Source organism: Squalius cephalus (genome assembly GCF_949319135.1).
Source record: "Squalius cephalus genome assembly, chromosome: 22".
NCBI classification, from domain to species: Eukaryota; Metazoa; Chordata; class Actinopteri; order Cypriniformes; family Leuciscidae; genus Squalius; species Squalius cephalus.
In genome coordinates, this window is record NC_137143.1 from 674137 (window position 1) to 690000 (window position 15864).

The 15864-nt window shown below is 42.4% G+C and overlaps 1 protein-coding gene across 2 annotated transcripts; it reads right to left on the reverse strand.

Moving 5' to 3' along the window:
- Positions 1-298: 298 nt before the first annotated feature.
- Positions 299-15441, reverse strand: tegt (testis enhanced gene transcript (BAX inhibitor 1)). Of its 2 annotated transcripts, none has more exons than XM_079857250.1 (10): positions 15313-15441; positions 11867-11953; positions 11478-11586; positions 7984-8101; positions 7855-7903; positions 2581-2678; positions 2325-2404; positions 2137-2237; positions 992-1067; positions 299-906 (listed from the first exon to the last, which is right to left on the reverse strand). In XM_079857250.1, the coding sequence occupies exons 2-10, from the start codon at positions 11920-11922 to the stop codon at positions 883-885; spliced, it is 711 nt and encodes a 236-aa protein (XP_079713376.1). In that variant the 5' UTR covers positions 11923-11953; positions 15313-15441; the 3' UTR covers positions 299-882. The 2 variants fall into 2 exon arrangements, with proteins under 2 accessions (XP_079713376.1, XP_079713377.1); XM_079857251.1 differs by having other exon boundaries at positions 11867-11950; positions 15313-15437.
- Positions 15442-15864: the final 423 nt, after the last annotated feature.

Sequence of the window (15864 nt, forward strand, 5' to 3'; positions counted from 1 at the left end):
AAACACTCCTCCGTCGCACACGGTCCAGCTCAAACACTCCTCCGTCACACACGGTCCAGCTCAAACACACGCTGGCGGGGAGAGTTCACACAGGCACTGTATGAGCCAGCACAGAACCCACTGGATGAAATATGTTTCTGGTTGCTACATGTAAAATTCAAACATCTGCTTAAATGACAAATATTAAATCTAATTCACTTCATTAAAAAAAGAATTGAAACCCAGCAGAATTGCACATGCTGGATGTAAACTCATCAGCAGAAGGGTTAATATATCAGACACCACTCACGAACACAAATGCAATCTGTGGCATCATTTATTGACTTAAGATGCACAATATTCATGAATAAAATTAAAAAAATCTCATCTGTGATCTCAATGATAAATGCATTAACAATGGTAGCCTTGAATCTAAATAAAATTGGCATTAACAGCAGCTACAAAACTCTAGTCTGACATTGGCAATAAAGAAAAGAAAAGAATGAAATAATGCAAACACCACAAAAGAGCAGTTTAGCGGAGCACAACCATGTTACGTTGTTAATGATTTGATATTGTTCAGAGCGTGGGTAAGAAAGTCACTTTCTATCGTGTGTACAATATTAAATCAGATCATCTTCAGAATGTTTTATGAGATTCCTTTTCCACAGAACGATAAATCCTGCAGCAAGTCAAAGAAATTAAGCTTTTAAATAAGACTTCAAAATCTACAGTCAAACCACATTAGGTCACTATCCTGACAACATATTCAAAGCCCAGTAACAATTCTCAAAAATAAAGTTAAGACACCATATCAAATCACATTAATGTAATCAAACTAATCAGATTCACAATGAAGCTGCAGACGTGTTCGGCTCACAGATGTGTCCTCTCCTCGGGACATTACTTCTTCTCCTTCTTCTTTTCCTACAGAACAAACACAGTAAAGTCAACATGGACTAAGACAGATGGAGGCAACGACGCTGATGGACAGTTATGATGTGTGAAATACCTTCTCGTTCATAGAGAGGATGATCACAAGCTTTCTGAAGATGGTCACAAAGTCCAGGAAGAGGTCGACACAATGCCTTCATTTACAACAAAACACAAAACACAGTCATCTTCATTCCCGTTTTCCTTCCTTTCTCATTATGTACAACTTTATTGTGGCTGGTTCATTAAACAATGGATTTGGTTTCTTTTAGATACAATTTTATTCTTAAAATAGTAATATAAACTAGGGATGCATTCCTCTTTTCCTTCATTTATCAGTATAGGTTGATGCAGGGTATTTATCAGCCCATGTTGGATATGAGTTTAAAAAAAATAGTATGTTTGTGCATTTTTCATGACAATAAACAAAATTCTGGAACTTTTTTTAAGTTCACTTTTTCAAACTTTTTTCACTTCAGCAATATTTTACCTAATGTCGTCTCTGAGAAGAGGTCAAACTTAAGATTTTAAAGAATTAAAAACTGACCACAGTTTAAGTTGGAAATTACTATTTTTTATATCATTTTATAAACACAACGTAAATGTAATTTACTGCCATAAAAATACAAAATATGAAATAAAAACATTATCAAACTAAAATATAGTACATTCATTTAATTGAAAAAAATAAATAATAATAATAATAATTCATTCATTTTTGAGTCCATAGAGCCTCTACTAATATTACTCTGGTTTCAGGTTTTCAGGTTGAAATGATTTTTCAATCTATGGGTTCAGCAAAAGCACTATCTTTCATAAATTAGCATAAACTACCACTTTTAACTTTAACCACACGTGTAATATCTGCCATTATATGAAAACAATTATTGGTAACATTTTACAATAAGGTTCATTAGTTAACATTAGTTAATGTATTAACTAACAATGAGCAACACATTTGTTACAGTATTTATTAATCTTTATTAATGTTAGTTAATAATAATCCAGCTGTTCATTGTTTGTTCATGTTCACAGTGCATTAACTACTGTTAACAAATACAACCTTTGATTTGAATAATGTATTTGTAAATGTTGTAATTAATATTAACTAAGATTAATAAATGCTGAAGAAGTATTGTTCATTCTTAGTTCATGTTAACTAATGAACCTTATTGAGAAGTGTTGCGGTTATTAATACACTGGTAAACAGAGTAAAACTCGTACCAGATGTAGTCTTTGTCTCCCATCTCTGCCTTCTCGATGATGAGCTGAGTGTCGAACAGCACAAACCCACACATGACGGCCAGACCCAGATACAGATGAGCCTGAAACACACCAGAACTGTTACACACACACACACACACACACACACACCCTGGACACCTGCTCCCTCCACAAGGTCAATCACACACCTTAAAGACTAGAGCTGAGGCGAAGAACATGTTGAGGACGGAGACGAGCAGGAGAACGGTCAGGCCTGACATCAGAGTGCCTAGAGAACAGGAGAGCACAGGTCAGATCAGCAGAGCCGTGTGTGTGTGTGTGTGTGTGTGTGTGTGTGTGTGTGAGTGAGTGAGTGAGTGAGTGTGTGTGTGTGTGTGTGTGTGTGTGTGTGTGTGTGTGTGTGTATGTGTGTGTGTGTGTGTGTATGTGTGTGTGTGTGTGTACCTCCCAGGAACAGGTAACTCCTGCGCTGGGCATAGAGCGCGCTCAGTGTGAAGCAGCCGAAGATGATGGAGGTGCCCAGGAACGCCGTCACGATGATGCTGGAGAGAAATCAAGACACCAGTTCAGGCTAATGCTTATTTATTATTAGTGTCACAATATATCGCAATACAAAAATGCATCAATATGTGTTGTGTATAGTTCGCCCAAAATAAAAATTACTGTGACAGGAAAAATTAAAGTTTTCAGAGTTTTAGTGTCAGAACTACATTAAACTACATTATAATGTTGAATATAATGTATAATAATGCAGTGTGGGGATATGTGTCCTGATAATGCCAGATGTCTGATGTTCCCAGTAAAAGTGTCCTACATTATTATAAATATATCTAGTCAGTGACAGTGAAAGCATATTCATCTACAATAATTCTGTATTTCAGCTTCAGAATCATGAATATTGTTATTCTGGCGTCTCTATTGTCCTGTGCTTTGGGTTTCAGCACCAAGTCCAAGACTATTCATTTACACACTCAATGTAATACCAAATTTAGCATTTTAATCAACTACATTTTTTTGTTAACCTTTTATCGTGTGTCTATAATATGGTATCGTGAGTTCAGTGTGGTGATGTGTGTCGAATCGTGACGTGAGGGACTCGTTACACCCCTATTTTTTATTTATGAATTCATATCAAGGTCACCTAAAACACCAACTCTGAGGCGTTTCTCAGTTCTCACAAAATGCAAAACTTCCACGAAGAAAAACCCGTTCCTAGCGAGTGAGTAGCGAGTGTGTAGCGAGTAGCGACTGTGTAGCGAGTGTGTAGCGAGTGAGTAGCGAGTGTGTAGCGACTGTGTAGCGAGTGATTAGCGAGTGTGTAGCGAGTGTGTAGCGAGTGAGTAGCGAGTGTGTAGCGAGTGTGTAGCGACTGTGTAGCGAGTGATTAGCGACTGTGTAGCGAGTGATTAGCGAGTGAGTAGCGAGTGTGTAGCGAGTGAGTAGCGAGTGTGTAGCGAGTAGCGACTGTGTAGCGAGTGTGTAGCGAGTGAGTAGCGAGTGTGTAGCGACTGTGTAGCGAGTGATTAGCGAGTGTGTAGCGAGTGATTAGCGAGTGAGTAGCGAGTGTGTAGCGAGTGTGTAGCGAGTGAGTAGCGAGTGTGTAGCGAGTGTGTAGCGAGTGTGTAGCGAGTGAGTAGCGAGTGTGTAGCGAGTGTGTAGCGAGTGTGTAGCGACTGTGTAGCGAGTGAGTAGCGACTGTGTAGCGACTGTGTAGCGACTGTGTAGCGAGTGAGTAGCGAGTGTGTAGCGAGTGAGTAGCGAGTGAGTAGCGAGTGTGTAGAGAGTGTGTAGCGAGTGAGTAGCGAGTGTGTAGCGAGTGAGTAGCGAGTGAGTAGCGACTGTGTAGCGAGTGAGTAGCGAGTGTGTAGCGAGTGTGTAGCGACTGTGTAGCGAGTGAGTGGCGAGTGTGTAGCGAGTGTGTAGCGAGTGTGTAGCGAGTGAGTAGCGAGTGTGTAGCGAGTGTGTAGCGACTGTGTAGCGAGTGAGTGGCGAGTGTGTAGCGAGTGTGTAGCGAGTGTGTAGCGAGTGAGTAGCGACTGTGTAGCGAGTGAGTAGCGAGTGAGTAGCGAGTGTGTAGCGAGTGAGTAGCGAGTGTATAGCGAGTGTGTAGCGAGTGAGTAGCGAGTGTGTAGCGAGTGAGTGGCGAGTGTGTAGCGAGTGTGTAGCGAGTGTGTAGCGAGTGAGTAGCGACTGTGTAGCGAGTGAGTAGCGAGTGAGTAGCGAGTGTGTAGCGAGTGAGTAGCGAGTGTATAGCGAGTGTGTAGCGAGTGAGTAGCGAGTGTGTAGCGAGTGAGTAACGAGTGAGTAGCGAGTGTGTAGCGAGTGAGTAGCGAGTGAGTAGCGAGTGTGTAGCGAGTGAGTAGCGAGTGAGTAGCGAGTGTGTAGCGAGTGAGTAACGAGTGTGTAGCGAGTGTATAACGAGTGTGTAGAGAGTGTATAGCGAGTGTGTAGCGAGTGAGTAGCGAGTGTGTAGCGAGTGTGTAGCGAGTGAGTAGCGAGTGTGTAGCGAGTGTGTAGCGAGTGAGTAGCGAGTGAGTAGCAAGTGTGTAGCAAGTGTGTAGCGAGTGAGTAGCGAGTGTGTAGCGAGTGTGTAGCGAGTGAGTAGCGAGTGTGTAGCGAGTGATTAGCGAGTGTGTAGCGAGTGATTAGCGAGTGAGTAGCGAGTGTGTAGCGAGTGTGTAGCGAGTGAGTAGCGAGTGTGTAGCGAGTGTGTAGCGAGTGTGTAGCGAGTGAGTAGCGAGTGTGTAGCGACTGTGTAGCGAGTGTGTAGCGAGTGTGTAGCGACTGTGTAGCGAGTGAGTAGCGACTGTGTAGCGACTGTGTAGCGACTGTGTAGCGAGTGAGTAGCGAGTGTGTAGCGAGTGAGTAGCGAGTGAGTAGCGAGTGTGTAGAGAGTGTGTAGCGAGTGAGTAGCGAGTGTGTAGCGAGTGAGTAGCGAGTGAGTAGCGACTGTGTAGCGAGTGAGTAGCGAGTGTGTAGCGAGTGTGTAGCGACTGTGTAGCGAGTGAGTGGCGAGTGTGTAGCGAGTGTGTAGCGAGTGTGTAGCGAGTGAGTAGCGAGTGTGTAGCGAGTGTGTAGCGACTGTGTAGCGAGTGAGTGGCGAGTGTGTAGCGAGTGTGTAGCGAGTGTGTAGCGAGTGAGTAGCGACTGTGTAGCGAGTGAGTAGCGAGTGAGTAGCGAGTGAGTAGCGAGTGTGTAGCGAGTGAGTAGCGAGTGTATAGCGAGTGTGTAGCGAGTGAGTAGCGAGTGTGTAGCGAGTGAGTGGCGAGTGTGTAGCGAGTGTGTAGCGAGTGTGTAGCGAGTGAGTAGCGACTGTGTAGCGAGTGAGTAGCGAGTGAGTAGCGAGTGTGTAGCGAGTGAGTAGCGAGTGTATAGCGAGTGTATAGCGAGTGAGTAGCGAGTGTGTAGCGAGTGAGTAACGAGTGAGTAGCGAGTGTGTAGCGAGTGAGTAGCGAGTGAGTAGCGAGTGTGTAGCGAGTGAGTAGCGAGTGAGTAGCGAGTGTGTAGCGAGTGAGTAACGAGTGTGTAGCGAGTGTATAACGAGTGTGTAGAGAGTGTATAGCGAGTGTGTAGCGAGTGAGTAGCGAGTGTGTAGCGAGTGTGTAGCGAGTGAGTAGCGAGTGTGTAGCGAGTGTGTAGCGAGTGAGTAGCGAGTGAGTAGCAAGTGTGTAGCAAGTGTGTAGCGAGTGAGTAGCGAGTGTGTAGCGAGTGTGTAGCGAGTGAGTAGCGAGTGTGTAGCGAGTGTGTAGCGAGTGTGTAGCGAGTGAGTAGCGAGTGTGTAGCGAGTGTGTAGCGAGTGTGTAGCGAGTGAGTAGCGAGTGAGTAGCGACTGTGTAGCAAGTGTGTAGCAAGTGTGTAGCGAGTGAGTAGCGAGTGTGTAGCGACTGTGTAGCAAGTGTGTAGCAAGTGTGTAGCGAGTGAGTAGCGAGTGTGTAGCGAGTGAGTAGCGAATGAGTAGCGACTGTGTAGCAAGTGTGTAGCAAGTGTGTAGCGAGTGAGTAGCGAGTGTGTAGCGACTGTGTAGCAAGTGTGTAGCAAGTGTGTAGCGAGTGAGTAGCGAGTGTGCAGCGAGTGTGTAGCGCTGCTGACCTCAGTGACCCGGATGAGCCTGTGCTTCTGTTCTCAGCGGCTGTTATCTGGGAATAATATCCCACTGGATGACGCTATTGACCAATCAGAATCAAGTATTCCACAAAGCCGTGTAATAAACAACATTAAAACCTGGATTTTCACCACAGGGGGACTTTAAGTGCATACTCCACATGGACATAACCGTGTGTGTATTTGACCATTTAAGCACAACAAATCTCAAAGAGAACAGAATGCAGGATCTCATGCTGTTAGAGAGGCGCCTTTCTGACACTTCAGGGGTGTGTGTGTGTGTGTGTGTGTGTGTGTGTGTGTGTGTGTGTGTGTGTGTGTGTGTGTGTGTGTGTGTGTGTGAGACAGTCAGCACAAGTCAAACGTCCAGATCTTTATTCAAGGCTTATTGTGCTTAATAACTGTCTTTAACATCCCGCTCTTTGTCTGCTATGCAGATTTATTTACATACTGCGATATAAATGATACATCACAATCTCTAACGACAGACACTTTATACTTCAGAAGTAATTGGCCGAAGGGTAATCTTTGTAAGAACAGCATCAGAAAGTAAACCCTGATTAGGAACATTACCTCGGGTTAGGGCTGTGCCATATCATACCGTCCACGATAATACTGGTATAAATTTTTACATGATAAAAAAGCGTCATATCGCGATATCACTGATATAGCGACGCAATGACGTATGGCACATTACGTTCCCTAGCACGCACAACAACAACACCTGTCTGAGCGCGAGAGCAGCAAGTCAGCCTCCAATGACGATCAAAGCAATAATTTTAAAATTTTCTCCAAGACGCAATATTACCAACCGCGTGAGTTTCTCCAAGACGCAATATTACCAACCGCGTGAGTTTCTCCAAGACGCAATATTACCAACCGGTGCCGCGTCTTCTCTCTCTCGCTCTCAAAATGGGTTGCACAAGTCAAGCGTCGATACCACACTCGTGTTTAGCAGTCAGGACATGAAGGTCACTTGCATCGTAACTAAAGTTTATTAGTTTATTATTTTTGTTTACGCAAAATTGTGTAAAAATGCCGGTCATGGTTAGTATATTCATAAACAGTCGGTTATGTCTGAAATAAGCATAAAACGCGTGTGACAGTCAGTATCATGAAAACAGTAATGGATCCGGGCACTAGCTCTAAAAGTGACAGCAGCCATATGTGTCTGTCATTGTTGTCGTCAAAACAACAAAAGATAGCTTTCATTGTAAGGAATCAGAATTAATATCCTATGCATTTAATTTAGTCAGGACTATCAGTGTTATTTTACATTTGATTACCTTATACAGTTTCTGTAGCATTTCTGAATACTAGTGTTAGACCTACCCAAAAACTTTTCTCTTTATTTGTATCTTTATTATTTTGTATATATTTTTTGCTACTTTTTTCAATTTAATTCAAAGATTGAAATCAAGCTTCCTTGTGTTGTGTAAAATCTTAAAAACAAAATTACCCAATTGTAAAAACACAATGAGTGAGCAAACATTTAGGTGAGATAAATGTAATAAAAAAAATTGTCAACTTTTTTTTCTATATCATCATAAATATCATTATCGCAAATATTCTTGAAATATCGTGATATAATTTTGAGGCTATATCGCCCACCCCTACCTCGGGTTGATGCTGATGACGTAGTCCATGAGCGGGCCGAGTCCAAGACCTGTTTAACACACAGGGTGACGTGTTATATGACGTGTTACACATGATCTCGGATATGAAGCAGAGGGTTAGTCAGCTGACCTGTGAAGAAAGCGAAAGCAGCCAGAATGGCCAACCTCTTCTTCTCCGTCTGAGGACTGTGAGGAGTCATGGCCAGCCAACCCATCATGGCCAGAGACCCCAGCATAGTGATCCCACCCTGAAACAACACCAGGAGTGTGAGAGAGTGTGTGTGTGTGTGTGTGTGTGTGTGTGTGTGTGTGTGTGTGTGTGTGTGTGTGTGTGTGTGTGTGTGTGTGTGTGTGTGATCCCACCCTGAAACATCCATGATAAAAGTGCATCTATCCATCTATGCGTGTTATCCATCTATAATGCACTTTTATCATGGATGGATGCAAGTGAGTGTGAGAGAGTGCGAGTGATTGTGAGAGAGTGTGTGAGAGTGTGTGTGAGAGTAGTGTTGTCAAAAATATCGATATTTCGATAAATATCGATACTGAAATATCTGAACGGTACCAATATTAATTTCCCGAAGTATCGATACTAGCCGAGCTGTCACTTTCACTTCTCTCCAAAGGCGCGTTGACAAACACCACACGCGCTGACGCGCACTCGTCTCATTCGCTCTGGTTAAATAGCAAAAGTGAAGTGAATGGGGCCGATCACACCTGACGCGTTTTTTGCAGTGAGAGGCGCCCATTTTAAATTGGTTTCCAGCGAGCGTTCTGCTGTTTATGCGCCTGCTGCGCCTCGCGGGCCTTCCGTTGTAGTGATGAAAGCTAGTTGCTTGAACGCCCGGAGAGTGATGGAGGACAAACTTGTGGTGCTCTGACTGCTCTCACGGGTTACCAGGAGCTTGACGACTTCACAAACCGCAACTACCACAATGTTAACAGAAAGTAAATAAAGTTAATGAAAGGCTGATTTGACGTTTACTTGACTGACAGGACAGCTGTGTCAGTGGTTGCCTAGCAACATAAAAATGCAGCGCACTGCTCGTTTGGTGTGATGGGGCAGTGCTGTGTGCCTCGCGTTTTCGAACCTGAAAAACGCGTGTGATCGGGGCCTAATATAGCAAAGCACCTGAAAGACCGGATCTATATAAATAATTTCGAGAGGTTGATAACTTTTCTCATTTTAACATTTCTGAAACATTAACCAAGATGGCCTAGTATTGTTGTTGATATGAGTGTGTTGTCTCGTTTTTTCACCGTAATTCTTAAAGTTAATATAATCTGACTGAGGAATCTTAGACTAGTAAATATTTTAACTGTGGTCAAATGTAAATTAACTTGTGCTTATTTAAAGCGACACTATGTAACTTTTCAACCTTCATAATATATTTCCAAGATCCTTGTGATGGTACATCGACTTACAATAGGTTGAATGACACGTCTGCCAGAGCCTGACGGGGTCTGTATCGCTTTTACTGGCACTATGTAACTTCGGGGTTCGGGTAGTAACCCGAGCACAAAAAGAACTACAAAATTCGACTGCTTTACGGCATACGTCACTTCCCCCACCACTTCCTCAAATTTGGACGTGAGAGGCCAACCAGCGTTTGTTTTCGGCTTTCGTGCGTATGTTTTTGTCATGGGGGTTGTTTACACCTGGCCACTTCATGCGTTTTCTCAGATCGGATAGCTATCCGATCGTGAAAAGACCAGGTGTCCTCCGAAACGCATTCAAGACGGACTTGAATCCGATCGCTCAAACCACTTAAGGAGGAGATCTGAGACGCATTCCAGACGAAACTGGACAAGTGTAAATGCATCTGGTTGTTGAGACCACATGTAAATTGTACTCCTCCCAAAAATGCTAAAAAAAAAAAAAACGTGTGAGAGCGTGTTATAGGCTATATGTTATACAGATATGATGACGCGACTGGAACACGCATCACCGCAGATGAGCATCTATTCATAAGCCAACGTGCAAACTATCGCAAATCAAAGTGAAAGTAAGTTGCAGACGCTTAACACACAATCTTCATCATTAAAAGTAAAGAAACGAAATGATCTTACCAGGGCTGTTACTGCTCTCTCTTATTGCGGTCTTTGATTTTGACATTTTAGCTGATGATCTATAAAATGCAGCTCATATCTGTTGCTTTCGGTGACGTGCACTCCATTAAATCTGCATAGCGCGAGAATTGAAGATCGGATTTAAATCCGTTTCGCAAAAATACATTTATGTGACCAGGTGTAAATGGAATCGTTTTGATAAATCAGATAGCTATGCCTCACGAACTAGTTTGCCAGCTGAGCTCAGTTGTTGTGAGGTGTATTTATCACGTAGTCCTGAGGGATATCAGAGGCCTAGACTATAGATGCCATTCTTCTCATGATGTAACGAGTACATCAGGATTTTTGGGAAGTGTTCCCGGTTCCGGCTGACCTAATCTATGCAGCCTAACATTAAATTATAGAAGTCTATAATGTATTATGTGAAAGCTAGGTCAAAGAGATGTGTCTTTAATCTTGCTTTGAACTGACAGAGTGTGTCTGCTTCCCGGACAATGGTAGGAAGACTGTTCCAGAGTTTTGGTGCTAAATAGGAGAAGGATCTACCGCCAGCAGTCGATTATGATATTCTAGGTATTATCAACTGGCCGGAATTTTGAGATCGCAATAGACGTGAAGGACTATAATGCGTTAAGAGCTCGCTCAAGCACTGCGGAGCTAAACCATTTAGTGCTTTGTAAGTGATCAGCAATATTTAAAATTGATGCGATGTTTAATAGGGAGCCAGTGCTATAGACTATTTACTTGTGATTTAGCTGCAATCATGTAAAAACATTCTACTATAATATATTTACGACAGTGCAAGTATTCCACAGCGACTCTAGGGGTCGCTGTTTGACAAAAACACAATTTCTACTTAGTGTGGCTTTAACTTTATTCAAAAAATTATTATTTAATTCTGCAATTTGCCTTCATTAGCGATTATTATCAATTTGATTACACAGATACTAATTAAACTAAACTGAGCTAGACAATGACATCTCTGAATTCAATAATGAAATGCCTTTAACTGAAAATTGAATGTTTAATATTATTATACATTACTGACACTCTATCCTCCAATTTGATACTGTTGAGTGCTTTGACACAATCCGTATTGTTAAAAGCACTATATAAATAAAGGTGACTTGACTTCATGTCGATCCAGTGAGCATTGTTTTCGCGTGTGATGCACACACGTTTGCGTTTAAATCTGTTCATCAAATAACGTTAATGTATTAACCAGCATTTATGCTTTTGAACAAGTGCACTACCTCAGGACATTTTTGTTCATGTAAAATATACCTCATTGTCATGTTCTAGACTTGTTATATTTAGCTTTAAATAAAAAATTAAAAAACCTTAATATTGTGGCAGTTTTTTTCTCCGTGGTATCGAATATCGATATTTTTCAAGGTATCGTATCGAAGTTAGAAATTCTAGTATCGTGACAACACTATGTGAGAGAGTGTGTGAGAGAGTGTGTGTGAGAGAGAGTGTGTGTGAGAGTGTGTGAGAGTGTGTGTGAGAGTGTGTGTGAGTGTGTGTGAGAGTGAAGATAAACCCCAGGTGTACCTGAAACATGTGTGTGATGACATAGATGTAGGCGCCGGCGGTGGCCACCAGCATACACACCGCCAGACTGGCATACACACTCTTCAGGTGTTGCTGAGTCGAGCGCGAGCTGCCGGAGAAACACACTTCAGTGAACACAACACACACTTCAGTGAACACAACACACACTTCAGTGAACACAACACACACAACACACACTTCAGGACATTCACTCATTCACTTATCAGAGGATTCTAGTTATTATAGTGTAGAAAGACTGTAATCAGAAAAGCACATTACATTACATCACACACACACAGACACACACACACACACACACACACACACACACACACACACACACACCTGTAAATGTCTAAAAAAGACACTGAGGTCATCAAAACACTTACATTTGAGAGAACTTGAAGAGAGCATCAAAGTTTATGCTGCGATCGAACACGTTCATGTTTCTGTTGTTTCAGTCACAGGAAAACCTGCTTGAAGAGAGAGAACACACACACACACACACACACACTACTGTTACACCGAGTGCTCTTGTGTGACCATCACGGCAAGTTAACTTTGACCTCATTACCAAAACTACGTCTGGGAAATAATTGGGCACAAATGTTGTTTTGAGTTGAAGTATTTGATGTCACTCACGCGGCGTCGGCGGAGAGAAGTTCAGCGAGCTCAAACAAGACTAAAGACTGACATTTAAGGGGTAATAATGCATGTTGTACACTTATTACACCGATTACTTTTCTTTTTTTACCACATAATTATCGGGACATGAATTGAGATTAATGTTTTAAATCTTCTCTGGTTATAAATGACTTTTGTAAGGCGTACAAAACAGTCGTCCAGACAAGATTATCAAACTCTGGAAACAATAAATCAACTCTCAATGTTCAATACAATCAAAACCGGAGACGCCAGACGGCAAGCTGTGTTAGACTGGAACGAGAGCGTCACACATTATAACCGTCATTATAAGGAAACGCCAGAGAATATAATCTTGCACAGATCTGCTCGATTTATTTATTTAGTTGATTTTCAAATCTAAAACTTGTTGTCATGTCTTCAGTGTGAGCATCAGTTACTTCTGGACACTTTCATCTCGTTTGAACTAAACCGGGATAATATTGATAATCACGATCATTTTGGTCAGTTATTGTGATATGAACCTTTCATACCGTCCCATCCCCACTGCACACACACACACACACACTTACTTACACACACACTTACTTACACACACACACTTACTTACACACACACACACTTACTTACACACACACTTACTTACACACACACACACACACTTACACACACTCTCAGTTACACACACACTTACACACACACACTTACACACACACACTTACACACACACACTTACACACACACACTTACACACACACACTTACACACACACACTTACACACACACACTTACACACACACACTTACACACACACACTTACACACACACACTTACACACACACACTTACACACACACACTTACACACACACACTTACACACACACTTACACACACACACTTACACACTTACTTACATACACACACACTTACACACTTACATACACACACACTTACACACTTACATACACACTCACTTACACACACTCTCACTTACACACACTCTCACTTACACACACTCTCACTTACACACACTCTCACTTACACACACTCTCACTTACACACACACTCTCACTTACACACACACACTCACTTACACACACACACTCACTTACACACACACACTCACTTACACACACACACTCACTTACACACACACTCACTTACACACACACTCACTTACACACACACTCACTTACACACACACTCACTTACACACTCACTTACACACTCACTTACACACTCACTTACACACTCACTTACACACTCACTTACACACTCACTTACACACTCACTTACACACTCACTTACACACACACTTACACACACACTTACACACACACTTACACACACACTCTCACACACACACACTCACTTACACACACACACTCACTTACACACACACTCACTTACACACACACTCACTTACACACACACTCACTTACACACACTCGCTTGTACACACACACACTCAGTCACACTCTCACTTACACACACACTGTCACTTACACACACACTGTCACTTACACACACACTCACTTACACACACACTCACTTACACACACACTCACTTACACACACTCGCTTGTACACACACACACTCAGTCACACTCTCACTTACACACACACTGTCACTTACACACACACTGTCACTTACACACACACTGTCACTTACACACACACTGTCACTTACACACACACACACACTGTCACTTACACACACACACACTGTCACTTACACACACACTGTCACTTACACACACACTGTCACTTACACACACACTGTCACTTACACACACACACACTCACTTACACACACACTCGCTTGTACACACTCACACACACACTCTTACACAAACACTCACTTATACACACTCTCACTTACACACACACACTCACACACACACTGTCACTTACACACACACTGTCACTTACACACACACTGTCACTTACACACACTCACTTACACACACTCACTTACACACACTCACTTACACACACTCACTTACACACACACTCGCTTGTACACACTCACACACACACTCTTACACAAACACTCACTTATACACACTCTCACTTACACAAACACTCGCTTGTGCACACTCTCACTTAAACACTTGCTTGTACACACACACTCTCACTGTGGGCATGTACAAGCAAGTGTGTGTAAATGTAAGTGAGAGTGTGTACAAGCGAGTGTGTGTGTGTGAGAGAGTGTGTGTACACACTGTGTATGAGTGTGTGAGAGAGTAAGTGTTTGTACAAACGAATGTGTTAAGTGTGTATGTGTGTGTACACGCGAGTACACGTGAGTGTGTGTTAAGTGTGTATGTGTGTGTGTACACGAGTGTGTAGAAGCGAGTGTGTGTGAGAGAGTGTGTACAAGCGAGTGTGTGTACGTCGACAAGTCTGAAAAGGATATCTGACATGAGATTAAAAATAAATAAAAAATAACTGAAAAAAATACCACTTATTAACAGAAACACTAAAATGGAAACAAAGTGTTAAAGGTCAGAGGTCAAGTGACGTCACAGCAGTCAGCAGAGCAGAAACACTGGTCAACTCATCGTCATTAAAGGCTCGCAGGAAATGATGTCACTCTGAAAGTTCACTGCGAAACATCATGTACTGTTTCTGGAGGAGTTTCTGCTCCACTAAACGCTCATCACGTGATCACTGTGCGCGTCTAAACTCCACTGGTTTTCTAAAAGACCTGCGTATATAGCCTGACCTTTGACCTCATCTGACAGCAGCGCACAATCGTCGACATTAAACAGGCTTGAGGGAAATAAACTAGAGATTTACTAAAAACACGTCAAATCAGTGGTTGATCCACACAGAGATCAGAGATCGGAAGTTCCTCGCGGAGAGCGAAAGTAAAAGCTCAGACATGCGAGAGTAGCGTTACACTCCTGTTCACAACTTACACACACACACTCGCAGATAAACCACACACACCCGAATAAAAGTCCGATCCGCAGTGTACCGTGTAATAAACACGCGATAAACACACATCAGCTCGAGCTCGACGGATAATCGCAGGAGTTTGTCGAGTTGAGTGTCTAATCGCGCTCAGTTCTCACACTCCGACCGTGACGTGTTTCTCCTGGCGGTTTGCTCTTCCCGCTCATCGTGTTATTATTCATCTTAAATATGATTTCTCGACATTCTATGAAGGTAAAGTTGATGTATTTACCATAAGCTGTGAGAGAGAGAGTGTGTGTCCGTCGGTTGTTCCTGAAGGCCTGTGGATTCGGATCAACGCCTCTCTGTCACGTACAGCGCTTGCAAAACAACGCGACGTCACCAGCGTGATGACGTCAGACGCACGCTGAGGTTGAGTCAGTTTGGTGAAACTCCGCCCCCTACTGGAGCCGAGTGCACTGCCGCTGAGCTGCCGCTGCGAGATTTATACAATCTTTACAATACAATCTACTCTACAACAGTGCTAGATCTGAGACATGTTGTCCATGCTGGCGTCATAAAGTTTTGAAAAATCTTTTATACCATTTTCAAAAAACAACAAAAAAGGACCCGTCACTGTTACACCTTGAAACGTGTATTAAACATTATTTCAGTTTTATTTAATAATTTGTTTGTTTGTTTTGTAAACATCAGTAATTATTCATTTATAAATATTAAGTAACTTTATAAATTAGAGTTAACCTCACTAATCTAGATCTTAGACAGGCTATTTTGTCCATGTTAGGAATCTTGTTTCAGCCACACAATAAAACATTTTAAAAGA